The sequence below is a fragment of the Cyprinodon variegatus genome, unplaced genomic scaffold (genome assembly GCF_000732505.1).
Source record: "Cyprinodon variegatus isolate N-32 unplaced genomic scaffold, C_variegatus-1.0 Scaffold667, whole genome shotgun sequence".
In the NCBI taxonomy this organism is placed as follows: domain Eukaryota; kingdom Metazoa; phylum Chordata; class Actinopteri; order Cyprinodontiformes; family Cyprinodontidae; genus Cyprinodon; species Cyprinodon variegatus.
The window spans coordinates 298,442-323,590 of NW_015151120.1; the positions used below are offsets into that span (position 1 = coordinate 298,442).

At 36.8% G+C, this 25,149-nt stretch overlaps 3 protein-coding genes across 3 annotated transcripts in view; 1 reads left to right on the forward strand and 2 right to left on the reverse strand.

Annotated features, from left to right (window-relative positions):
* The first annotated feature begins 2,182 nt into the window (after positions 1-2,182).
* LOC107097043 (mesothelin-like protein) lies at positions 2,183-4,517 on the forward strand. Its single transcript, XM_015394011.1, has 6 exons — positions 2,183-2,340; positions 2,424-2,560; positions 2,988-3,124; positions 3,233-3,327; positions 3,431-3,704; positions 4,409-4,517. The coding sequence occupies exons 1-6, from the start codon at positions 2,305-2,307 to the stop codon at positions 4,492-4,494; spliced, it is 765 nt and encodes a 254-aa protein (XP_015249497.1). The 5' UTR covers positions 2,183-2,304; the 3' UTR covers positions 4,495-4,517.
* A 153-nt stretch (positions 4,518-4,670) lies between these two features.
* Positions 4,671-7,106, reverse strand: LOC107097044 (lipopolysaccharide-induced tumor necrosis factor-alpha factor homolog). Its single transcript, XM_015394013.1, has 4 exons — positions 6,864-7,106; positions 6,556-6,585; positions 6,335-6,467; positions 4,671-5,415 (listed from the first exon to the last, which is right to left on the reverse strand). The coding sequence occupies exons 2-4, from the start codon at positions 6,578-6,580 to the stop codon at positions 5,307-5,309; spliced, it is 267 nt and encodes an 88-aa protein (XP_015249499.1). The 5' UTR covers positions 6,581-6,585; positions 6,864-7,106; the 3' UTR covers positions 4,671-5,306.
* Positions 7,107-8,497: 1,391 nt separating this feature from the next.
* txndc11 (thioredoxin domain containing 11) overlaps positions 8,498-25,149 on the reverse strand; it is an 18,948-nt gene continuing 2,296 nt past the window's right edge. Inside the window, exons 2-13 of the mRNA XM_015394034.1 lie at positions 23,229-23,325; positions 22,383-22,502; positions 21,224-21,321; positions 19,769-19,898; positions 19,511-19,604; positions 17,622-17,734; positions 17,322-17,525; positions 15,339-16,023; positions 12,937-13,121; positions 11,950-12,062; positions 11,778-11,858; positions 8,498-10,165 (exon numbers count right to left, since the gene is read on the reverse strand). Coding sequence (XP_015249520.1) covers positions 9,679-10,165; positions 11,778-11,858; positions 11,950-12,062; positions 12,937-13,121; positions 15,339-16,023; positions 17,322-17,525; positions 17,622-17,734; positions 19,511-19,604; positions 19,769-19,898; positions 21,224-21,321; positions 22,383-22,502; positions 23,229-23,325 — 2,407 coding nt within the window. The 3' untranslated portion in view covers positions 8,498-9,678. The remainder of the gene's footprint in view (positions 10,166-11,777; positions 11,859-11,949; positions 12,063-12,936; positions 13,122-15,338; positions 16,024-17,321; positions 17,526-17,621; positions 17,735-19,510; positions 19,605-19,768; positions 19,899-21,223; positions 21,322-22,382; positions 22,503-23,228; positions 23,326-25,149) is intronic.

The window sequence follows — 25,149 nt, forward strand, 5'->3', positions numbered from 1 at the left end:
CCCCCTGCCTGTCTTTGCCTAGGGCCCCAAATTTCCTAAATCCGCCCCTGATAGAGAGTAGAAGGCAGCAAGATTCATGACCTGGTTGAGTAGCATTTTCAAAAGGACATGGTTTATTTAAAGATGTGAAAATTACATTAATGTAAATGGGCAATATTTGATTTGTTACACAGCAATTTCTAGCAGCAGAAAATAGGTTTTCTCAGCTGGGGTTTCTACAAAACAGCATTCATATTTTAGTCTATCATGAGGCTGCCAAGTCATGGAAGGCTGCCATTGAAGCAGCAATGAGCCAAATTTTTTTAAGTTAATATATCTTCTTCCTAAGTTCCTATGATGGTAAACAGTTTTTTATAGACAGTTAAATGGTCGGTCATCTCCTCCTACTGTGGTGTGGAAACTTGCTTATTTCTACGCCACTGACCCAGTCGTAGTGTCCAGCTCTAATCTGGCTCTCGCCTTAAGACAAATAGCTTTAGAGCAGCCCAATATAAGGCTGCTGGCATTAGTAACTCAAAAATGACTTATTTCTGCTTTACTGTAAATTATCCAATGATTTCATAATCTAACACTTTCTTGAATACATTAGTGTTTCATTTTTCCTGTTGATTTAAAGAGTCATAACCTGGTATTTACATATACTATCCTCCAGAAATTGTCTCTGAATTCACCTTTAGTCAATTTTAGGGGATTTATTTGTCTTTGTTTTGATATAAGTTTATATATGGGGAGTGTTGGCCTAGTTGTTAGAGCAGGTTGCAAGTATACAGTTCGATCCCCACAGCCTCCACTCTGGGTTTCTGAGCAAAACCCTTAACCCCTGATTGCTCCCCGGGTGCCACACAATGGCAGCCCACTGCTCCCTAAGGGGATGGGTCAAAATGCAGAGAACAAATTTCCTCATTGTGGGACAATAAAGGTTTACATTACATTACATTAATCTCTTGCGATGTATTTTAGTGAGATTCAGATGACATGAAACAACAGCTACCAGCATGATCTCTCTTTTACAGCTGTCATCTTTAGGGAGAACCTAGATTCTTTCAGAAAATAAATAATGTAAGCGGCATGTGAAGCGGTTTCAGTATGCATGACATGCAGGAAAATTAAGACATGACTTTGAAAAACAATGTCTGCATGAATGTTGCTTTATGGAGGTTTAGTTTAAAAAAAAAATCTATATCATTTAACATTCAGAGGTAGTGTCTGTTGAGGTTGGTCAATCAAGGGACTAATCATTTAAAGGTTGCTCCATCTGGATATTTCTCACAAAATATAGTATATGAGTCATTAATGGGTTAGTATATGATGGATGGTTACTAAATGAGTCCAGGTTCAGAATGCACTTCTTGATTAGAACCAGTTTAGTCAAATCAAACCTTTAGGCCTCCCTCTGTGGGTCTTAGCACCATCCCATAAAAAAATAGTCTTAATGACACATATTGATCCAACCTTTTATTCAGAGTTAATGTGATCTAAACCTTGACAGTGAATAATAAAAAAAAAAAACTTAATTGAAATTGGAACTAACTGACAATTGTCAGGTTGAGGTTTGAAGAGGACCGAAACGCAGAGACTGAAGCTGAAGTGGTTTCTTGCAGGTTTGATAACAAAAATAATATACATAATATACATAATCCACAAAATCCAAAAATACTGAAAACCAGGAATACTCACAACAACGGGGCAAAGAAATGACAAAAAACAGCAACAGTGACTGAGCAGGAGGTGCAAATATGGGAGAGGGAAACAAAGACCAGACTAATCAGCAGAAGAAATACTTAAGAACTCAAATACAATCAAAAATAACAAGAATAACAAAATGGAAATAAAACCACTGAAAAATCAAACATAAAACTTAAATAGAGCCCAAACCATGACAACAATCCCATCTGGTATATATTTCAGCCCATGTCTTTCCCATATGGGTTTCACCAGAAATGTTGACTTATTGGCAAGATTTTATTTTACTCCCAATAAGATTAGAGTTATAATATTTAGGTTAAAGGACTTTAGTCATATTCTCCAAAACATATGATTAGGCTAAATTAAATTCAGGATCTGTATGATCAGACCAATGTCTTCACAATGTATTTTGATTATCCAGACACAAGCAAAACTATCTATGTTTACATTTTTCACTTTTCTTATTCATGATCTTTTATCTTTGCGACATTCTTGCAGGCTTACACCACCAACATCCCTGAAGATCAGGTTCAGCTCTTGGGCGTGGCGTCCCGATTTGCCTCAGCTGATGAGGTCAGTACATGGGAAATCACTCAAGTTGACACGCTCGCAGCTTTGATGGACACAGCAAATGGAGAGTTGGATCCAAGCTTGGTGAGCAAACAGTTCAATGTTTCGTACTTGTATGTGACACTTCCCTGCCTAGCTGTTTACATGAATGCCTGTTTCTGCTTCAGGCCAGAGCTATTATCTCTAAGTATCTGAGCGTAAATGGCAATGAACTTGGCAGCACAGAGCTTAATGCCATCGGAGGACAAAACCTGTGCTCTTTGGATATTGAGGTTCTTAGAAACATTTCCAGCCAGAACATAAGGTAAGTACTCATTTCCTTCCTTCCTTCCTTCCTTCCTTCCTTCCTTCCTTCCTTCCTTCCTTCCTTCCTTCCTTCCTTCCTTCCTTCCTTCCGTTTCTAGAGCTTGCCATAGTATTATATTTTTTTGCTGTGATCACATTTATACCTCAGCCTAAACAAAAGTAGAGCATCCAAACTTTCATACCCCTACTTGAGACTTGTTGGAGATACTTAACATTGGGAGAACAATTACTTTGTTGCATCTCTGTTGTTGCTCATGTCTGATAAGCATTATCCCAGAGTTTTAGAACATTTTTGCTCATAAAAGCACAGCACTAGAACAGATCTCAGATGTAGTAGGCCTATAGCGTACCCTTAGCTTGATATTATATGGATTTATTCATGTTTCAGTGACACATTTTAAAGATTCTCTTCCTTTTTATCTCAGGGACGCAGAAGGGTTGGATGTGTCCAACTGCACCTCAGAAAAACAAAGAGCCCTTTTCAACACTGCCAGACAAGCGTTCATAACCTCGAGGAATTCAGACTCTGTTTCAGTGTTCCAGCTCTTACAGCCATACCTGGGTGAGCAGACAGACACAAACACACACATACCTCCAACAATAAATATAAATCTTTCTCTTGGAAAAAAAAAAAAGCGTTAGGGAAACATACTTTTCTTTGGTCCTTCAGGGGGTGCACCTTCTGAGTATATCCAAAGTTTGTCCGGCTCTAACGTCAATATGGACCTTCGGACCTTTGTTAACCTGGATGAGGAGGTTGTACAGGTCAGTGTCATCCAGCTTTTAAACATAATTTCCCATTAAACCTTTATTTTGCTTGGTTCATTGTGATTGAGTGTAAAAGTTGATCTCCTTTTGCCCTTCGTAGAGTCTGACTGTTGAGCAAGTTAAAGGACTGGTTGGTGACAACCTGGCAGATCTGAAGAGCTTTGAAAACAATCCAGTAGTAAGAAGCTGGATCACAAATCAATTACAGTCAGACCTGGACAAGCTGGGAATAAACCTTGTGGGAGGTAGAGCGGACCCAACAACCAACTCCCAAACCACCAAGGCTACTACACAGTCTGTCACAAAAGATGGCCTAAATGTCCAAACCACAACAACTACCACAGCTACCACAACACCTACCACAACTACCACAGGTGAGTCCTATTGAAGATTTAGACTCAGATTTCAATCATTTTGAAACACATCAGCACACGTAGTAAAATAGGAAGCAGTGGCTTGTGAGTAAAAGGCAACAGCTTGAATGGAGATTAAACTTTAATGAGATAGAGATATCAAAATTAACTGTTGAATACTGCAGCTGTAACCAACCTCTATGCACGAGCCGGCAATTCTGAATATTTAAGCTTAGGGTTGATGTGCAATTTCTTATAAATTGGATTTTTTTTTGATTGCCCTAAAGGGTTAATGTCAGGGTGGCAGTTTCCTACTCATCTTTAGCATTGAGCGTGGATTACACTGTTCTCGTAGCATTTTTCCAGAGGCTGCATATCTTACAGCATTCTTCCTATTGGTATGGTTCCTGTCTGGTCCATAAAAGTGAACTGAAAATACACACTTTTGTTGCAGCAGATTTCTAAACTGCTTTAAGCATACTTACCTACAGTATGAGATCACTCATCTTTTGTAAAATCATACACCCCTTTCAGGAATACACAAACTAAAAACAGCTCAAATATTAGACAAACTGACCAGCTGTTTGTTGAAATGTTTTATAGCTATCACACAACGGCACAGCAACTTTGCTCGCAGCTAACACCAAATATTACATGTGATGTGTTCTGCTTAAAATGACTGGTTTGCACTCGTTCTCAGCCTCTAAAACCTGTTTCTGTTTTAGCTGCTGGAGTCCGGATGCAAGGAGACGTTGCTTGCTTCACCTTCCTGGTTTTCCTGGGACTGCTCATCTCTTCCCAGCAGATCTGAGGGAACGCATGGCTGCTCACTATGAACACACTGTAGGCTAAAAATCAATAACTGGATCAAAGGGACTTTTATCTACGATATGTCTTAATGAAAATGTCAGGCGGTGTATCTATTGAACAAGAATATGTGCCAATATTGTGCTTATGATTATCAAATTCTCTATTTTAACCCCTCTTCTATTGGTTTATTTAATAAAAGATGTACTTTTTATTACTGGTATTAATTTTGTTTATGATTCATCATGTAAAGGTTGGCTCTGTGAACACTTAAAATAAAATCATTGATTTAGCTTCTTTTCTGTAACCTGTTACATTTTGCTTCTGTAAAAATTGAAGGATAAAACTTATACTGACTAATAAATATCTGTTTAATGCAAACACTTATCTGTGAGGTCATGTGTTTTGGACAGGTTAAAACAATGCAAATGTCTGTATTTTCCAATAAATCCAGTGTCTTTTATTAAGGTTCACTTTTTAGATCAATAATGAAATACAAATATTTGAAAAGCATTTATTTTGCCCAGTTTACTTGTTCTCAAAAGATTGAAAAGATGTATCAATATCGTTGTTTAATTTCTTCAGTTAAATTAAACATTTTTTTTAATGTTTCTATGAACAGGTACAACTCAATTTTTTGGGCTCAGATGACATCTAGTGGTGAAACTGCAGCACACATTTAGTACACCCTCATTCATTACAAGGAATAGGAATTTAGAAATTAATACAATTCTTATTTAATTAAAAAATATTTTTGCTTTTTTTTCAGATCAGGTTGCATTTAACCTATCCGACAGCTTATAGCTGCAGATTTGGTTATAGGCGTTTATACACTCCCAGGACAGTCTTGCAGGTTGGGCAGGTGTGCTTGGCATCTTTCAGACGGTCCACACAGAACGGGATGAGGCAGCAACCTAAAACAAAACTGGAGAACAAAATAGATATATATTCAGAACCACCTACTAAACTCAATGCATAAAATAAACCACCTTTTAATTAGACCTGAATTAGTTATTATTGGTGGGTAATTAAGCTGATGGGCTATCACTCCTCACCAGCAGAGAAATGTCCTCAGATGTGCTTATTTGTAATCAATAAATCAGGGTGCTTATAAAAAGTTTTCATAGGGGGGATCAGACTTTGACCATCAACAATAATGTTTGGTATAAAAAGAAAAGTAGCACAGAATTTAAATAAAGCCTTGATATTCCTAACCCTTTTACAGGAGAAGGCATCAGAAATTGGCATGACTTAAAGGACCCCTAAACAAATCATAGGCATTAATGAATAAACAAGATCAATAATAAGCGAATAAAACTTTGCTTTCAAATTCACACAACAAAAGAAATTAAAACTTTCCGTTTTTAAAAAAGGGTTGGCATCACTTTTATAGGAAAACCTAGTGTTTTCAAAAAAGCTTATGACGTTTAATATAACTTTGTCCACACCTGCGTTATAAAAAGTTAAACAGCAACACTTCATCTGGTTAATTCTTTACGCTCTTCATTTTCGCTGATCAAACTAAAGAAACCTTTTGTGATAGTATCTTAAATTTAATCTTACATTTATAGGAGATGAGTTGAGGATCTTTTTTAAAAGGTAACATTGCTTTGATTTTATAAGCATCATTGGTTTTTTTTTGTGAATTTAGGTTTGAAATACGAACGATTATATGCATGGAGCTTGACAAAGCAAAAGTATCAATATTGGTAATTAATTTCTTTGCTTCCTTTGTGCAAAAAATTTTGAACTATGAATTTTTTTCTTTTTTTTGCTAACCTACTCAGACATTTATCTTAACTACTGCAAAATTATTATTCAAAAAACTCTCCCGCACACATTACCCGCAGAGAAAGAGTCCTCCACAGAAGAGGTAGGTGAGTAATCCAGAGGAATATTCCACCTTGGAGAGGACCGTCTGGTGGCACTTTGGGCAGGCAATCTGAACTGGATTGTCTCCTAAAGGGCCAACTGTTGCTGCAGAGAACAAGGGATTTAAAGAAAAGAGCGATAGGGGGGAAAAAATTCATTTTTGAAACATAAAAAAATGATGTTATTAACTCACCAACAGCTACTTGTATGTTAGACATTTTTCCTGTAAAAACAGGTACAGCACAAAATCCATATTATTTATAATGAAATGAAAAAAAACATGATTTTAGAAATAAAAATACAATATAAACTGTATTTCTCCATTAAAACATGTTAAAAACAGCCCCATAATTGTACAGCAGTACTATTTTGTAGAATATTTGTCAGCCTCCATTAGGAAACAGATTCAAGGTCATTTTATATTAAATGGATCCCATAAATAAATAAATCCAAGTGACACAAAATCAAAATCGTAAAAAGGGATTCTGAACTACTACTTACAGTCTGAGATGGATGAGTTTGGCTTTAGACTGGCCAATAATCCCAGAAAGATGCTGCTCTGCAGGGAAACACCTCCTCCTCATTGGAGTCATGAGATGCTCCGAAAGAGTATAAACAGCACTGGACTCAACATTTTTATCATAATGTTTCCTCTGGCTGATCTACATCTAAACAATAAATATGGTTTGTATAGCAGCATGGCTTTTATTCGTCGACAGAAAAAACAAAACAAAAAGTTTTTTTTTTTTTAAATAAAATATCCACTTAGTGTGATAGCAGATAAAGGTTTCTCTTTCTGATAGACTTGTGACCCTTGGAGAAGACAGAAGCTGCTATATTCAGTCTGGAATTAGCAGCACATGTTCCTGTTCATCCAAATTAGCCGTGGAATTCAGTTCTCCTCTGAGCAGAGCAGTGTTCCAACAGCATAACCTTTGTCACTAACAGTGTTTTTTATTTTACTGCATTGCAACCACAACTTCTATTGTATTTCATGTGATTAAACACAAGTGCATAATTCTAACAAAAGAGCATTAAGAAACTCCCAAAAGACTCACTTTAAACATAACTATACAGATGTAAACGCTTCTTGATTCTGACGAATGCAAAAAAAAAAAAAAAGGCCATAAAACAGATTAGACTGATGATCTTTTATTCCACAGTACAGAGATTTCCTTAATTAAGCACCTGTAACTCTTGCAAGCAGCTTTTTGGACCAACCAGCATGTGCCCCACGTAAAGGTTAAGTCCCTAAGATCACAATCTTCTGTATTTCCTGTCACTAACAGTCTTTTTATTCATTCGTCAGAATGTGAGACATTTTACAAGATGCTGTATTGATTGCATTTTAAGGTTGCATATAATGGAAATATATTTGCATTTCAGAAATGAGAAATTTATTCCTCCACTTTGCAAATTTCATGAGACGAGCCCTGCTATAAACCTATGAATCAGGATAGGGTTGTATTAGGACACCAGCTGCCACAACATTTTGTTTAGCAATAAAAGATGCTGTTTCTGTCTTAGTCACCTAAACAACGTGCTGCTGTCATTTTTGCACGTCTTTGGTTTTGCTGCTATTTCTACATGTCCAATACTGTAAAAATGTCCACAGCTGTAATATGATTTATTCTCCAGATGCACCTATTTATATTGTAAAAAATGTCTTATTTTTCTACACTTTTTTTAAGGTCGACATTTGTGTGACCACTTCAGCAAGAACCTTTTGCTGCTGTAAAAGTTTCCCCATATTTGGACAATAAAGGGATTTTCTATTCAATTCTATTCTAACAGAGTCTCACCTTATAGGAGTTCTTTTTTTTTTTACCAGTAACTTTATATGAAAGTGATTCTAGATTATGTCAAAATTTTACCAGAGGACCTATTTGTGAGGTGCTTTTTTTTTTTTTTAGAGGAAGTGTGCTACATGCCTGTTCTGATTCTCCTATAAAACTACAGGGCAAATGAAGGCAGTTAACTCCTATTTCCTGGGATGTTTTTTTTTTTTTTAAGTCATCTTTTGTGGATTTAAAACTATAAAAAAAATCTGTTATGACTTTGCAATTAGATTGAAATGAGACCATGTTGATTTTACTGGGCTGGGGAGGGAAACCATGTTTAATGATGCTTGATGTAAATTAAAACAAGACCATCAAAAAGACAGAAAGATGTTTAATCAGTAAAAATTGGTGCAATATTTCACATGTAAACAACTGCAGCATTCTGAAACCCTGAATGTTAAATAGAAATATCTCAGTGACTTAAAATGTTTTTGTAAAAATAAATCAGTTTTTAAACAAACCCCCTCATTATATCCCCTTCAAGCTGAGTAATAAAAAAAAAAACAGACATAAATGCTGTTAAGCTCACTGAGGGAGCACTTTGCTTAAAAGCATTCTTAAAAAGGAAGAAAAAATGTCACATAATGGTTCTTGTTACACAAAGTTTTGCAGAGATCCGAGTTAAAAAAAATACAAAAATCTGCAGGTTCATTCAGGTCATTAGGAAAACGTCCAACTGATTGGATAAAAACATGGAAGCATCTTATCTGCCTTGATTATTGCGACTGCTTTGATCGACACACATACTAAAAAATTTGGAAAACAACTTGTGAAAAATATTTTTTTTACGCGTTTATCAGGATTTTAGGAAAATATTTCCTCAAAAAAACAAAAACAAAAAAAAAACTGAAAAATGCACAACCAAAACAAGAAAACATCTTATATCTGACACTTGGGATCGCGGTGTAAATTAGATCCTTCATTCAGTAGATTTATCTCAAAGACTTAAGCAATATCCTCCATTTCTCAGTTCACATAAAGAGATATGGTAGCTTCTTTAATAAAATAACGGTATTTGTTTAATTGCATGGCTTTTATTGTGAAAGATGACAGGAAGCAGCCAGCCTGAGGTGAATTATTTTCCACCTGAGCCAAACTTGTTGGCTTCAATCGTTTTTTTTATTCCCTCTTTATTAGTGTTGAACTATGGGACTATCCTTAAAGTTCACAGGAATCAAAAGTGATGCATTTGGCTGAGAAAGAATATTCAGAAGCAAATCTTGTACTGAATTCCTGAACTAGTGTGTTTCAACGAGTGGCTGGATTCAAAGCACTTAGTGAAACTCCTTCCATCTTTGTCTCCTTTTTAAAAGTCCAATTAGTCTCAGAGTTAACAGCAAATGTGACGTCCTCTTTCCAGGTGAAATCATTCTCTGCATCTTAAGTCTAATCACAGCTTGCTTTTTCCCCTCTCCATCCCCAGTCCTTCATTTTCTAGGTTCCTCTTCCCGTCCGTCATCCCTGCAGAGTTGAACTCAGGAAACCTGTTTTTTTTCCTGTACTGTCTCTTCTTTCTCCGCCTCTGCCTCTCCTCTAGGCTCTGTCCTATCCTTAAGGGCCCTCAGCAGGACTTTGAGCAGCACGTTCTCATTCAGCAGCGTCTCAGAAGTGTCTGCCAGTTCCTGTAGCCTCCTGTGCGCCTCGGCGAGCTGCCGGCTTTTCTCCTGCATCTCCTTCTCCAGATTTTGCTCAACGCTGCGCATGTCAAACTTCAGCTGTCTGTTCTTACGCCACAGCTCTGCCAGCTGCTGTGAGAGACGTTTGCGGGCGTGATGCAGTGCTTGGACTTCACGCTGGAGAGCCAGGAATTCTGACTGGAGGATGGAGCCGGGTCTAGATCCCTGCGTTCCTGAGGAGGATCTGTTGGGATGATGCAGCGAGTCAGAGTGCTGCAGGATGAAGCGGAGAAGGTTTGGCAGCGTGATGGGAAGGTCCTCTGGATACTTCACACTAAGATGTTTCCTTAAAGAAAGGGGAAAAATTATGTAGAACTGCAACAATAACTAATAGAATTCAACATAAAAAAAGTGTGCTTTATTACTGGGATTTAGTCAAGTTACAAAGAGCAAAAATGTATCTTAAGTGTACCAAAAAACACCCACAAAATGTCCTTATTTATTTAATAAAATAGTCAAATTTTAACAGCTGAGTGGAAAAACTGATATGACCTTAATTTGAATGAACAGAGGAAGTGGTAGCCATGTGCTCATATATAAAGCATCATAAACAGGTGTGTAAAAGCAGCTTTGTTGGTAGAAGAAGTTTGTTCACACAATGCAAGGGTGGAAGACCATCATCAAAAATCCCAGAGAAGAACAAAACTATTGCTGCTCAAGGATCTGTGCAATGTTTCCAAATACATAAATAAATAAAAAATATCCTACAACAGAAAATAAGACTGTTCACAGCTGGAAAATATTAAGTAAAGCTTCCAGTCAACCCGAGTTATTATCCCAAATTCTTCTGAAAGATCAAACAATGCAATGAACAAAGGAACAGCAAAAAAAAAAAAAAAACACCAGGAGCACATCTCAAACTTTTTAGACCTCTCTTGGCAAGTTATATCTTATTTAAAACCAGCTAAGAGCCTGGCTTTGTGGGGAACAGCTGCCAGTGAGACTGAAATACTGAATGAACCACAGGGCCTAGAGGAAGAATATTAACTGGACAGATGTTACCAATGTTAAAGTTATAGTGGAGGACACTCTTTTTCTGTGTGGATCATCAAAATAAGTGGTCCTCCTAATTGTCAATCAATCTGGTGATATGTTTACGTAAGGCCTTCCAACGCTCTCATCCCCATTATCATTCACCAGCAGCTGTAAACCACAGGCTGATTTCCATGTGCTAATCCCTCTACAGGTTAATTGTTGCAAACAACATGAAGGTATAAAATAAAAAAATAAGTGACAATGTCATAATCAATCGAAATTACAACTAAAAAATAAAAGTGATCTGAATTTATGGTGGATATTCCTATAACGAGCAGTGATTAAATATGAAACCTGGAAAAATTAAACATAGGAGGGGAAAAAAGCAGGTTTGGGCATAAGAAAGCAAGAGTAAGGAAGGAGGGTAGGAAACAGGACTTAAAGAAGAAATGAAAGGTGATGGGAGGAAATCCAAATAAAAATGACATGGAATATGAAGGAAGGAAGGACATAACAGTGTGATAAGGAACATTACTTCCATACAAATATCTCATTCTATATTTTTCCCACCCTGGAAATCATTGACATTGAAGTCCAGACTGTTCCAGGCTGCTTAGCAACCCTATAAAACAGGCGGAAATTTCTTTCCTTATAGCTTTACAATTTCATTCAATTATGCTAATGTATTTATTTTTCCATTTCTGTCCTAGGAAAGGGAAAAAAATGTTTCTCTAAGAAAAGAAAATGATGAAAATTACAGAACATTTTGTGAATGATCAAATGAATCTGAGATTAATTACAAAAAAATTTAAAACAAAGACTATATCAGCTCCCCCACTCTGACTGTAAACTGCACTGAAATTCAAACTTTTTTTGCCAATAAATACGGGCAAAATTGTGTGCAAAGCTGTAAATATTCTCACCTGTATTTAGGGAACAGCAGGATTGAAGGGACATGATCCACCATGAACTCCCAGGGAAGATCATTACGAGCAACATTGACCCTGAAGAAAAAACAGAGACCTTCCAGAACATCTGACATCACCACTGAAAGGGAATCAAGCACAAAACAAAACGGCGTTGCAGAAACTGCACCTTGCAACAGTGACAGTGCCGTTTCCTTGCAGCAGTCGGGCCAGCTGGATGAGGACGTGGTTGAGGACGGAGCAGAACCCGCACCACTGAGTGTAGTAGAACAGCAGCACATCCTGTTAGGAAAGAGCCAACCCACATTACCTGGAAGCTCTGAGATGATCAAACTTCTGTTCTCCATTCAAAACACGACTGAAAGCTGAAAAAGAGCCTCCCTTTGTATAGATTGCAACAGTTACGATAGACTTTATTGATCTCATAGTGGAGAAATTCACTTTTCACATTGGCTAAATGGTCAAAAAGAAGGTGCTAAAAGGAGGAAAAGGTGCATGGGGGGTATTATGTGCAATGTGTCCACATATAAATATATAACAGCTGAAGTCTCTTATTTAACAGATTTAAATAAGAGACAGATTAACAGATTTAACAGATTATTGCACAGGCAGTTAAATAGTGATTGCACATTAGTTATTGCAGTTATAGTGCCGCATTGCAAAGCCTTAAGTCTCTTCATACTTAGAGTTTGTCACATTGTTGTACTATAAACTAAAAAATCATCTCAACATATTCCAGTCAATATTGATGAACTATTAGCAAAGCTCCTGCATATTTGTTATTTAAAAAGATTACAGAATATTACTGATGTATGACAGCGGATTTAATTAAAAAACGAGAATCAACCATGAATTGATGGGAAGAATTTCTAATGTGGTGATAAATTTAAATATGGAGACTCGAGAAAGAAAAGGCAGATGGACGGCTAGATAAGGGGCAAACCAATAGATAGTTAATATATGGATCACTGATGGAGCAACAGATAGACCTCATCTAGGTAATTTCATCCCCAAATCAATTTTCAAACGTATCCCTCTAAAATATCTAATAGCTAGCCAGATTTGAGTTATTTCAGCTTTATTTTCTGATGCATGTAGAAAAAAATCATTCATCAGAAATATGCGGTGTAGATGTAAACAGAGGTATTTTATTCACCTTTTCCTGGTCCATTACTGATGACATGAAAGAGGAAGTGGTCAACTCTGTGATAAGGAGGTTCTTAGATTTCTTCTCCTTTTCCAAATGCCCAGCATGATCTCCACCTTTCTTCCTGTCCACGTCTCCAACCAAATATCTCTGCAGATGGCTGTGGGGCGAGCTGAAGTTCCTGATGAACGCCTCTGTTGAAAGATACACATTTGGGATTAGGGTGAAAAAAAATAAAAATAAATAATAATAAAAACAAAACTAAAACAACCCGATTTAAGGTCAGGTGCTAGGTGAAAAATTGAACGTGTAAATATAGAATAAAAAGGTGTAAAAAATCTTTTTTTATAGCCTTAAACAAGAGGAAATGTATTGATAAGCCCACAGTTATATTGCCTTATGATGTAACCCTCGTAAAATGAAAAATAAACAGACAAATCTGAGTCCAAACCAATAGAGGCTGGAAGCTGTATGCTTATGTTTGAAGATCATTAGAACAATGTTTCAAGAATATAATGGAATGAGCAGCAAGTTAATGTTTGCTAAAAATATCTGTATCTATTGCAGCAACAAACCCCATTAATGAAAAGAGCTATCAGTTATCAGCTTGAGGGATCGCTCTGGTCTAAGCTGCGCTTATAGGGTCAGCTACTGTTGTTCGCAGCTGCAGACAGAGAACAATAACATTCTCCCTCTGGCTCTAAGATACTTGTGATGATAAATAAAAGGTTCAGATTCAGAGGATTATTCCAGGTTGGTCAAGGTGTGTATTTTGAGAAACAGACTCAGGAGTAAACTCTGTATCTTATAAAAGATGAGGTGAATGCTTCAGACTGTTTCTGAACATTTTTAGGGAAAGAGGCAGGTTTTTGTGCCGTCTCATGGATATACACATTTCTGCTGGAGGTTTCTTGTTGTTAAAAGGGAGTTTTTCCTCTCCACTGTCGCTACAAGCATGCTTGGTGTGAGGGATTGCATTTGAGTCAATGAGTCGATGCAATCAGCTGGTTTTCATTAGATAGAAAATTTGAACCAATCTGACTGGACGATTTGATTGAATTGTGTGTGTAAAATGCCTTGAGATTATATTTGTTGTGAATTTGTGCTATTTAAATAAACTGACTAGAATTTCATAAATAAATGTCCTTAATTTAATCTCTAACTCCTGTTTATTTAGGACTGCTTCTCTCACTGTCAACCAAATTAATTGTGGAGAGGTGAGGTAGGAACAGATCATCCTGTTAGTTCACCTACAACACTTACAACTTTTTTTTACATCAATTGTGACAGGTCCAAAACAGAAATATTTACTTTAGCCAATAATAGTAGGAAAAGCAGGTTGAAGTCACATGAAAAGGAGGTTAGCTGCTGCGGGATCCTAATGTGTTACAGCTTCTGCTTGGTGTTACATTTCTTAGATTCAAGCTTAAAAAAAAAAAAAAAAAAAAAAAAAAAAAAAAAAAAACGGTAGCAAAAAAAAAGGGCTAAAAAAAGAACATTAGTCAAGTTTTTGAGCCTTGGTACCGACTTAAGATAGCAAAGGGTCTCAGACGTCACACATTGGTTTCTCCTTTTCTTCTAGACAGGACAATAAATTAGTGCTGCAACTAATGATTATTTTGCAAATCGATTACTTTGTTGATTATTTTCTCAATTCATATTCTGATAGCAAAATTTTTCTTAAAGATTTTTTAAAGAAATTAAAACATTTTTTCCAATTTAGGAGTTGTGGATAGAGCATATTGACTGGCAGAAAAACATTATTTTAATCTTAAATGCAAAGCATTTATTTATTTATTTATTTTACAATTTTGTTATAATTGCTGCTCTAGGTCACTCTGTCAGCTAAAGGCATATTTTAGAGTCTCTATACTCCAGGTAAGGATTAATTGATTACTTAATTAGTAGCTGATGATTTCAATAATCGAATCTAATAATCACAATTATTTCGATTAATTGTTTTATGAAAATGTATGCATGGCTGTGCTTTGAAAACATACAGTGCCGACGTCCTACAAGAATATTCTATTAATCTTAACCCTCTTAAAATATTTGAATGCACTGAACCATTTGTTTGTTTTGAGCTAAACACGAAAAAAAAAAAAAAAACGTGAAAATTAGTTCGATGCTCAGCAAGTTAAAGTTAAACTTGCAGCTATAACTGTTAATAAAAAAGCAGTGGTTCTGGTCAATAAACACCAATCAGGTGTGTGGTCGACACATTTTGGTTAAGATGAACATTGTTGGATTTCAGTCAAAATTGTTAATTTTCTTCTGATTTAGAATAACAAATGAAGTGGAAAACAAAAAAAGATATTTCATTCAACCTTAACTTTCTTGAGCCAAGTCCTAGTTTGTGGATATTTTCTACAAAAAGTTCCATCTGATGTTTTACTAATAACTAGCCTTACCCAAAGACTCTGTCAATGTAGCTGCTGGGCTGCGTTGTAGGACGTAATGAACCTCATCCTTCAGGTTCACGATTGCTACAAACGACCCATCACAGTTCCTGCCGCCTTCGGTGGATGCCTCTTTGTGTTGAGACGAGTTGCTGTAGCTGGAAGCTCCAAGCCTCGCTGCCAGAGGCCAGCTGAGACCAACATCCAGCACATAAAACCTGAGAGTCCTGTTAGTTCGACATTGAAGCCCTGTGATGCCGTCGTCCTCCAGCTGGGGAGCGAGGGATGGAGCGATGGAGGGAGCAGGAGGAGAGGTAAGCTCCTCTTTGGCTTTAGATTCATTAAGCTGAGGTTCTACTGTTTTACAGCAGGCACTGAACTGGGTAAAGGGACTGTAGCTGTTCACAAAGTAACTACAGCCCTCTGAAGTTTTTATGGAAATGGGAGAAGGTAGCTGGTGAAGGCAGCAGTGTCTAATATGATTCCCATATGTGTTTCCTTGTGAAACTGAAGGAAATGAGCAGAGCGTTGAGAGGTTGGGGAGGCTCGGCCCGGACAGTCTGAGGCAAACCTCACAAATATTAGTCCTGGACTCTGGGAGGAGGACGGACTGGCAGCACAGTGAGGTTAAAGAGGGGAAGTGGTCATCTGAGCTGGAGCGGTCGCAGGAATGATAACGCACTGCGATGTCTGCAAACTAAAGAAAATAAAGAGAAAAACACAATATTTTACTAATTTGCTTAGAATCTAACAACAATTTCTAATGAGCTGATCTGAACAGGTTCTCATAGAAAGATGTCAACAATGACTCAGTGGAGGGATTACGACAAACTGCTAAAGGAGAAGCCAAGTTTTGCCAAAGGTAAAAATTATTCAAAATAAAACGTAAGGTAACCGAACACTGAATCCTGTGGCACATAGGCTTACACATGATTAATTGATGAGCATTTTCTTAAAAAACTGAGTTTTCTTTTGAAACAAGGGATAAAGGGGTAGTATTTTTTTTTTAATCCTGACCTAAAAAAGTGCATAACCATATTTTAACAATCCATTGTGCCAGCTGTATTAAATAATGACCGAATAAAAAAAGAAAATGCCTTACACATGATTAAACTCTGGGAGTTGCGACAGTTTTCCCATGCAATTAAAAGATTTTATTTTATAATTTCCCTCAAAGCGGATGCCTTTTACTTTGTAAACGTGTCTCTCTTCCTGTCAGACCCATGAAATTGCAGCTGAATTGCTGTGTAGCCTGACTAAAATAGACCTGGGGTCTATCTCAGTTGGACCTACGCAGCCCCCTTTCGTAAAAATATGTCAGATGTGATCATTCCTGTTAACTTTCATAAGCGCTCGTCCGACATGATTTTCTGTCTGATCGGACAGAAAATCGGATTCCGTGTGTTCAGGCCTTTAACCATTTCTTTCAATGACTTGGATTCTAACTGATATATCGCTCTCCTTTTTTTTTATGAAATCTAATATTTCTATAATCAAATCCTAAACTTCCAAACAAAGCACAGAAATTTTGTTCAGACCTATTTATAAGATATATTATATTTACAAACAGAACCACATAAAGTCCATTCTGCCTCATTTTTGTCATGAAACTATTGAAATTTTCCGGACCACACTGGATCGATTCATGTTTCTGCTTGAGAAGCCCTTTGCGCTGGCATTTTGCAATAACCAGTGCATATGATAGGCTCTGCATATGATAAACAGCTGTAGTGGATGACAGTGACATTACTAGAAAAGCAGATGTTACCAATTAATCAGATGGATGAAGTTCTAATCTAATCTAAAACATTAATCAACAGTTAGTAATAGTTAGTCAATCGTTTGTTTACATCCTTAAGTGGACACATCGACATGTAGCAACAGGAACCTGGAATCTGGCAAGACGGCTACCCTCTGGGCCACAGTTAGTGAAACATGTTCATTTCAAAGAACAAATAAATGCTTAATGACGCCATGTGGTGTAGGAGTGATCACCTGCTGTAGTACAGCACTTGGCTCAGACTGCAGAGGGTTGTGTGGCATGAACAGAAGCAGCGCGGGGCCTTTCATCAACTCCTCTTCCAGCATGCGGGACTTGGTTCCTGGCGGATGCAGCCACCGAAGGGCCGTCTGGTAGTGTTCAAACACCCAACTGCAGATAGCATCTGATGTGAAGTTTCGCTTATTTCTTGGAAAAGTCTTAAGAAAAAAAACAAAGCAAAAGTGTAATTTCCATTTTATAACATTCTAGTTTTTCTGATTTAAATATTTAGTTGGGCCGGTGATGCTGCCTACCAAAGAGGAGTTAAACTTTCTGTGCAGGTAGACCGTTTCATCCTCTCCAACTGAGATGGTCTCTGCTACGTTTTTGCTCGTCACAACTCCAAACCTCACAATGCCATGGAAATCTGCAAGATAAAATATACAAAGTAAAACTATTACCTGAGAACACAAAGTTATATGGAAAACTAATTTGTTTATTATTAAATCGGCAAAGGAGGAAGCAAGAGGCATGGATGTTTGAAGGAGAAGTTTTTCTTGACAGAAGAAAGAAAATGTGAGGCTTTCTGATAAAACTAGAAACATGTTTAATAATCCATCCATTTATCCATTTTCCTTCACGTTTATCCCTGCTGGGGTCGCGAGGGGTGCTGGTGCTTCTCTCCAGCTGTCAATGCACGAGCCAGACTATCACAGGGCAACACAGACAACCATTCACGCACACACACACACACACACACACACACCAATAAATCGAACAGTCGTGTTTTTTGGCTGTAGGAGGAAGCCGGAGTACCAGGAAAGAACCCAGGCATGCTCAGGGAGAACATGCAAACTCCATGCAGAAAGACCCAGGGCCAGGAAACGAACCAGGAACCTTATTGCTGCAAGGCAGCAGTGCTACCCACAGTGCAGCCCGTTTGATAATATAATATGTCTTAAATTTTCGCTTTGGTAAATATCTGATATGTTTTGCCTTTCAAGGCCTGTTTCTTTCACCTCCTTCTGTTTTTTTGTTTTTTTTCCCTCTTTCGGTTGCTATTGGAAGAAGTTTGTAATAAGAAACATGTAGGGTATAAAAAAGAGAAAGCAATGCAAGGAGATGAAAAAGAAGAAATTAGATTTGCCAAATTCCATCTAAAGTAACCCGCAAGACTTTTAGAACAAAGAGGCTAAAAAAGGAAATATATATCAAAGATGCACACAGAGTCATTTCTACAGAAAACCAAAAACAGCAAATTAGCATAAGCAGCTTGTAACAGATGTCAGGTACGGTGGTAGAGGAGTGATCATCTGGGCTAATTCTTATACAGGGAAGTGTTGGCCTAGTGGGTTAGAGCAGTACGGTTGTGCTCTGAGAAGGTTGCAAGTACCCGGTTTGATCCCCACAGCCTCCACTCTGGATCTCTGGGAAAAACCCTTAACCCCACCCCGCTTTCCAGGCGCCACACAATGGCAGCCCACTGCTCCCCAAAGATGGGTTAAATGGAAAGATACATTTCTCCCATGTGAGATTAATAATTAAGTAATCTAGGGCTGCAGTTATTGATTGTTTTAGCAATTAAATAATGCATCGAATAATCGAAAGATGAATTTAAAGAGATGCTATCACTAATTTAACACACCTTTAAACAAACGTTTAACACAATTTTTTTTATTGTACATTCATTTTAAATGAACTGTAAATGGCATAAATGTAAAAAAAAAGAAAAAAAGAAAAAAAATATTTCTTCGACAACAAATTTTATACTTTTGTAAAGCGCTTCAGAAACTGAAGCGGGTAAAGCTATTTGGTGCAGTGTGCTTAATAAATGCTGAGCCATTACACTTTCCACAAATGGCATGTTTTACAGTATCTATATTTCACTTTTTCATTCGATTCCATAACCAAATAAGCTGAGAAATCGAATAATAATGATTAGCCCCAAACTCCTCAGAATCCTAAAGTATTCAAGAATCTGAATAGAGGCGATCTGTCCTACAGCTGAAGCCTGACAAAATCCTATCAGACAGCAGGGAAAAAATAAATCTAGGGTTTATTGATCCTATAGTCCACCTAATTTTTCCCTTTACAGTACCGACCATCACAATCTAATCTCTTCCTATATGACTGTACCAAAAAAAAAACTCAAAGAAATATAGGGAAAACAGTATCATCATAAAACAGTGGGTTTATTTCTTACCTCTTCTTAGAGCCTGCAGGGCAGAGGACAGATAGGTGATATACCCAGGCGGCTGTGGAGAGGAGTTAAACTGGAAGAATCCCACAACACCAGGCTGCAAATAGGTTAGAGAACAGAGAGCAGAATGTAAGCAGCCAAACAGGAGGTTGAATATGATAGTTAAAACCATCCTTAAAGCTCCTCAGTTTCTAGAGACAATCAGCAGGCAACCTTTTGTTCATTCAAGTCTCCATTTAATAGCCTTAAACCATAGAATACCTCATGGTAGGACAGGAAGTCTTCCAGGTGTGCTCTGGTTGGGAGGTAAGTTAGTGGTGTGATCACTCTGAGAGTAAAGCTTTCAATATACGGAGCCACAAAGGGACCTCTGTACTCTATTGGTCCAAACCTGCAGTGACACAAACAGGAAATACATCACCAAACTACTCAGCTGTAAAAAGTATATATATACAGAAAAACAGATAGCTTCAATTCATCTTGGCAAGGCTAACTGGTAACAAATAAGCAATATTTACGTAACGTTTAAGCGGCTGGCTAGATGAGGTGGTAAGTCACCCTAGTGGCTGTAGGGCATTGCGTTAGGAGTCCCGAGGCTCTGAGTTCAAGCCCTACTACCACAGACTGCCACTCTGGGTCCCTGAGCAAGACCCTTGACCCCACACTGCTCCCTGGGTGCCACACAATGGCAGCCCACTGCTCCCCAAGGATGGGTTAAACGCAGAGAGTTCATTTCTTGCTCAGTACTTGTGACAGTGGAATGACAAAAAAAGTTCATAAAATTCTGAAAAAGTTTACGACGATGCTTCCAATGACCATTACAGTACTCCATCTTAGCAGCGCCACCTCCACTAATGTACCAATAAAACAATCTGAATCATTTGCATCTGCAGAGCTCAAGGTCAGCTATAGGAAAATAATGTAATCAAAACATCACTACAGAAAAGGTGACATCAACATTAAAGTGTATTTATATTCATCGACCTCTCTCTGTAAATCTCAGCTGCTAAAAGCTACATCTTGCCTGGTCAGACAGTCAAGAATCCCTCCGACTGGTCAAATATACTATTGACAAGCAGGGAGCGATTCATCCAGTCTTCCTTTGTGATTCCATGATTGTACACATCCATTGTGATAGCTACACTGCAAAAAAATTGTAATCTAAATAAGTAATTTTTCTTAAAATAAGTGCATTTTTTCTTGAACTGAGGAGGTAAGTGAGACACGTTGACAAAGGAGCAAGACAATTTACATTAAAATAAGAAAAGAAACTATTGCATTGTGTTATTTCAGGTGCATGTTATCTAATCATTTTATTTTAAGAGTAAACTAGTCATTCTATTGGCAAATCACCTTATTTACATACTCAAATTAAGGACAAAAACATTTAATTTAATAATGTTTTACTCATTTCCAGATTGTTTTTGCAGTGTATTAGAATTTAGCTTTTAAGGTGATTTCATAGCAATAAGGTAAGTAAATTTGAATCCTACTTTTGCCAACTAAAAAAAATGAAACTGAACCTCTTAAATTACACTCTTTTAAAAGTAAAAGCCATGTTAAAAAAAACAACACAGAGTTGGAAGCAGTAACCCTGAATATTTGAATGTGTGGGAATGAGCATCAAATCAATAACCGCCTGCTACATTCACTGACAGACAAAGAGAGCTCTTTATTTCTTCTGGTTTTTGTTTTATTTCCGCTTTTCCTCTTTACCTTCTATAAAACAGATGGATGATGGGGTAGTGATAGAAACGGTTCTGCCTCCTGCATCTCCCCTGACTCCACCAGCAGTTAACAGCCACAAACTGCACCTGCAACACAGAAACCAGTAAAGCTGCACAAATGAAACTAGAGCAAATTAAATATTCAAATATTCTCAGCCAAAGTTCACCAAAACACCCTGCAAAATTAGCTTTAGCACTGAACTTTTTTTTTTGTTTTTGTTTTTTTCACAAAATGTACAATTTTTATTTTTAGTATTGCAAATTGTATGGTGTCTAAGTCACTATAAAGGTGATCAAGTCAAATTAAATGGAATAACAGAAACCTCATTTGCATTTTTAACCAATAATTGCTTGGTTAGCTCAGTGGAAAGTCTTTGACTGGATAGATAAGTTGATCTGTTTACATGAGCAGGTTTAAAAAAGAAAATAAAAGGGATGCTTTCAGACATATTGTTTTAAATTTCTACAAGCAAACACATCACCATTCATCATCAATGCTTAATGCAACTCCTTAATGTGGTAAAATGGTTGGTTTGACAAGAGACAGAGCACTATTTTACTACCAATGTGGATTTGACAAAAATATCAAGTCATGCTTGGATATGGCAGGGTGCACAAGATGACGTCGAAACCTTTACACACTTGCATGGGGTCATGAAATAAATGTATTTTACACTGTCCTTAAATCCTCTATTAACTAACATTATTTTAGTTATGCTGATGACTGTAAATGTAGTATCAATATCTTGCATGACTCCATAGCCATGTAACTTACATTAAAGCTAAAATGTTTCATACAGCAATCAAATTTTAGAAATTACAGAATTAGAGGAGATTGAGAATAATAAATTCTAAATTAGAAGATCAAAATAAAACCTTTACATTTGAATCAGAAAGAAAAAAAATCCTGCAGGAAGTACCTTTATATAAAGGTAAAAAAATAAAAATAAATAAACCTCCCCATTTAGATAATCCCATCTAGCAATAATCCCCAAAAAACAAGGGGAAACCCCCAAATAATAGATAATAAATATATAGAAAATAAAATAGGAGCTGTTGTTTAAGCAGCCTGTCTGTAGCTGTTTCCCCATTAAAATGCTCCTGCAGCGTAGTGGTGGTGGAATCAGTTTTCTCTTCAACTCCATTACCTGTTTGGCCAGTTTCTTAGCAACCTGCTGCACTTCCTGCCGGGCAGCCATGGAGTGGGCACACCAAGGAGCGTAAAAGAAAATAAGAGACACCTCAGCCATGCTCCGAAGGCGTTCCACCTGCAGAAAATAATGTATGAATTTGAGTTTCCTCTGGATGCTGCTTGTATACAGTACCAATTGTTTACATATACATTTGCAATACCGTACATTAACTGTAATATGCAATTACCTCCCACTGCACTTTAATTTAGATAGCTTCTGTCCAAACTTGATTTATTCATTTTATAGTAAAAGCCATCTGTATATGGCTTTTTATAGTAATATCCACTTGTATATTATATTCGGTACATATCCAGCTGTAAATTTAGTTCATAACACTAGTTATATATTATATTCATAGGACAAATCTATTAGTAAAATTCTGTTTATAATGGTATTCATCTCTATATTTATTCAGTAGAAACCCATGTCCTGTATTTATGGAAACATAATTTATCCTGCACTTGCTGCTATTGCACTTCTGGTTAGACCTAAACTGCATTTCGTTGCCTTGTACCTGTACCTGCGAAATGACAATAAAGTTGAATCTAATCTAATCTAATCTAATCTAATTAAGTGGTTTGGGCATACCAAAACCTGGCTTGTTATCATTTGCATCTGATACTTGTTCCCAAAAATAGATATTAGTATTTAGACCTCCAGGCTTTTTGTTGTCTTCAGATTCATACCTTGTTTAGTGTTTGTGCTGTCATCTTATATCGACCCACAGGGTAAAGTCAAAGGTGATAAAGTGAATTTTTGTTTTCAGCCTTCCTCATCCCACAACGTTTCTGTGATTCTCACCTGGTCTAGCTGACCCAAGTAGAGGTCCACTACCGGGGCCTCGGCAGAGAAGAAGCGGACAGGCGGCCGAGCTGCAGCCACCACATCCTTAGCACGGCTAAAGGCGGAAAAATTAAAGAAGGGAAATAAATGAGTTAATTAACTTTGAAACCATTGCACTTCTTTTTATTAAAAGCAGAAAGACAAAGACAACCACTTTTTACTGCACTTTTCAGGTCGACAACAAACAAAGAATTTTACTTATATTTTTTATTTTGCACTTAAACATCAACCAGAAGTGTGCTGCACATTTAAACATAGAAGTTTTACCAACAGATAAGGGCGAGGATTAAAACAACCCTCTATGCAACTGATACTAATCTTGATTTAAATGTTACTAAATTATAAACAATGACTGTAAAGGAGCACGCCTTTTGAAAAAGAATTTACTGAATAGAAAAAGGAGATTTCAGTTTTGATGCATTTAATAACGACAACAAAATTCCCTAACCTGCAGATTCATTGATTTATGAATCACTAATCACAGGTTTACTTTAGACTTCTTAGTCCTTTTAAATATCTCAGCTAAGTTATTAACTAGTAACTTTTGTTTCAGTCATATTAAGTAGAAATATAATTCTATATAAAAATATTTTAATTGGAAATACAGTGCCACTAATGATCTGTCAATAACTACATTTCTAGAATTTTATGCTTTGATTTAAATAGCTCTTTGCTGAATTAGTGGTCATATACGTCTCTTAATTCTCAGGACATAAATATAACATATTTATAATATAAACCAAAAAATCGAATTGTTCTTAACATAATCTGGATACAGCAACTGATCACAATGTAAGGAGAAAGGGGTTAATTAGAAAAGCTTCATCAGAGACAAGGTTTTGGGCAATACCAAATGGAGTATTGAAATAAATCAACTAATCAGAGCTCATTATTTTTGATTACAGTGAGTTAAGATATAGAATTCTATTATAGAAGGTATAAGTGCTGTGCTAAGAAAGGAACCACAAACACCACCGTATCAGCTAAGAAAACAGGATACGCTTCAGATTATATGCAAACTGCAGTCTGCCTCAGGTTTTATGTACTTCTGGTAAATATACATGGTAACCTATAGATCTCAGAACATAAAATTAGCAGTGCAATGGTGATAAACACTCTAAAATGTAGGAGACACAGAAATACAGACCAAAATGGTTTATCTAATGTTAGAAATGATATTCATCTCCTATAATAGTTGCTGTTTTTGCACTTGAAACGCAATTTTTAACCATTTTTACATTCATAATGAAAACCTTTAAATGTTATCGTTAACCATCAGAAGCAAACTTAACTGATTACTCATATGCTTAGTGTCGATCTTCAGAGGCGTAGCCAGAACATTTTTATAAGGCTGGCCAGGCAATAACCAATGTACACCAAAGGGTGGCCGAAAGCGGATAGGCACCAGAACCTCAGTGTCAATCTCCACTGTTCCAACAGGAAAATTAACGAGCAAAACATCCATATTTTCTAAGTAAAGACAAACTATACTTTCCCACAGCCTTAGCTAACAAATAGACGCATATATTTAAACATCTGTGCTTTTTAAATAAAAGGTATAGTGGATAAAATTCTTTCAGGTTTGAGCGAACATCTTTTACATTGTCATTACTGACCTACTTTTATCAGTAATCATTCTGCATAAAAATACTAATGTCTACATACATTGATTATTTAATAAGTTTTTATTAAAATAGTTATTTGTCTATGATTTCAACGAAGACTCTTAGATGACTTTTCTCTTTACCTCATAAAACACTAAATCTATTTCTGCTTGAATTCTGTATTTATCATCTTTAATGGAAATCTAGAATTTCCTTTTTTCATCTGGGGAATATTGCAAAAATTAGAAATCTCCTGTCCAGGGGTGATGATGAGA

What these genes read in the sequence shown, in the direction of transcription:
- LOC107097043 (XM_015394011.1), top strand. Translation starts at nt 2,305, where the DNA reads ATGGACACAGCAAATGGAGAGTTGGATCCAAGCTTG. An exon ending in GCTCTTACAGCCATACCTGG is followed by an intron (nt 3,125 to 3,232) that starts GTGAGCAGACAG and finishes TTGGTCCTTCAG; the next exon opens with GGGGTGCACCTTCTGAGTAT. An exon ending in ACCTACCACAACTACCACAG is followed by an intron (nt 3,705 to 4,408) that starts GTGAGTCCTATT and finishes TTTCTGTTTTAG; the next exon opens with CTGCTGGAGTCCGGATGCAA.
- LOC107097044 (XM_015394013.1), bottom strand. Translation starts at nt 6,580, where the DNA reads ATGTCTAACATACAAGTAGCTGTTG. An exon ending in TAACATACAAGTAGCTGTTG is followed by an intron (nt 6,468 to 6,555) that starts GTGAGTTAATAA and finishes TGTTCTCTGCAG; the next exon opens with CAACAGTTGGCCCTTTAGGA. An exon ending in GGAGGACTCTTTCTCTGCGG is followed by an intron (nt 5,416 to 6,334) that starts GTAATGTGTGCG and finishes TTTGTTCTCCAG; the next exon opens with TTTTGTTTTAGGTTGCTGCC.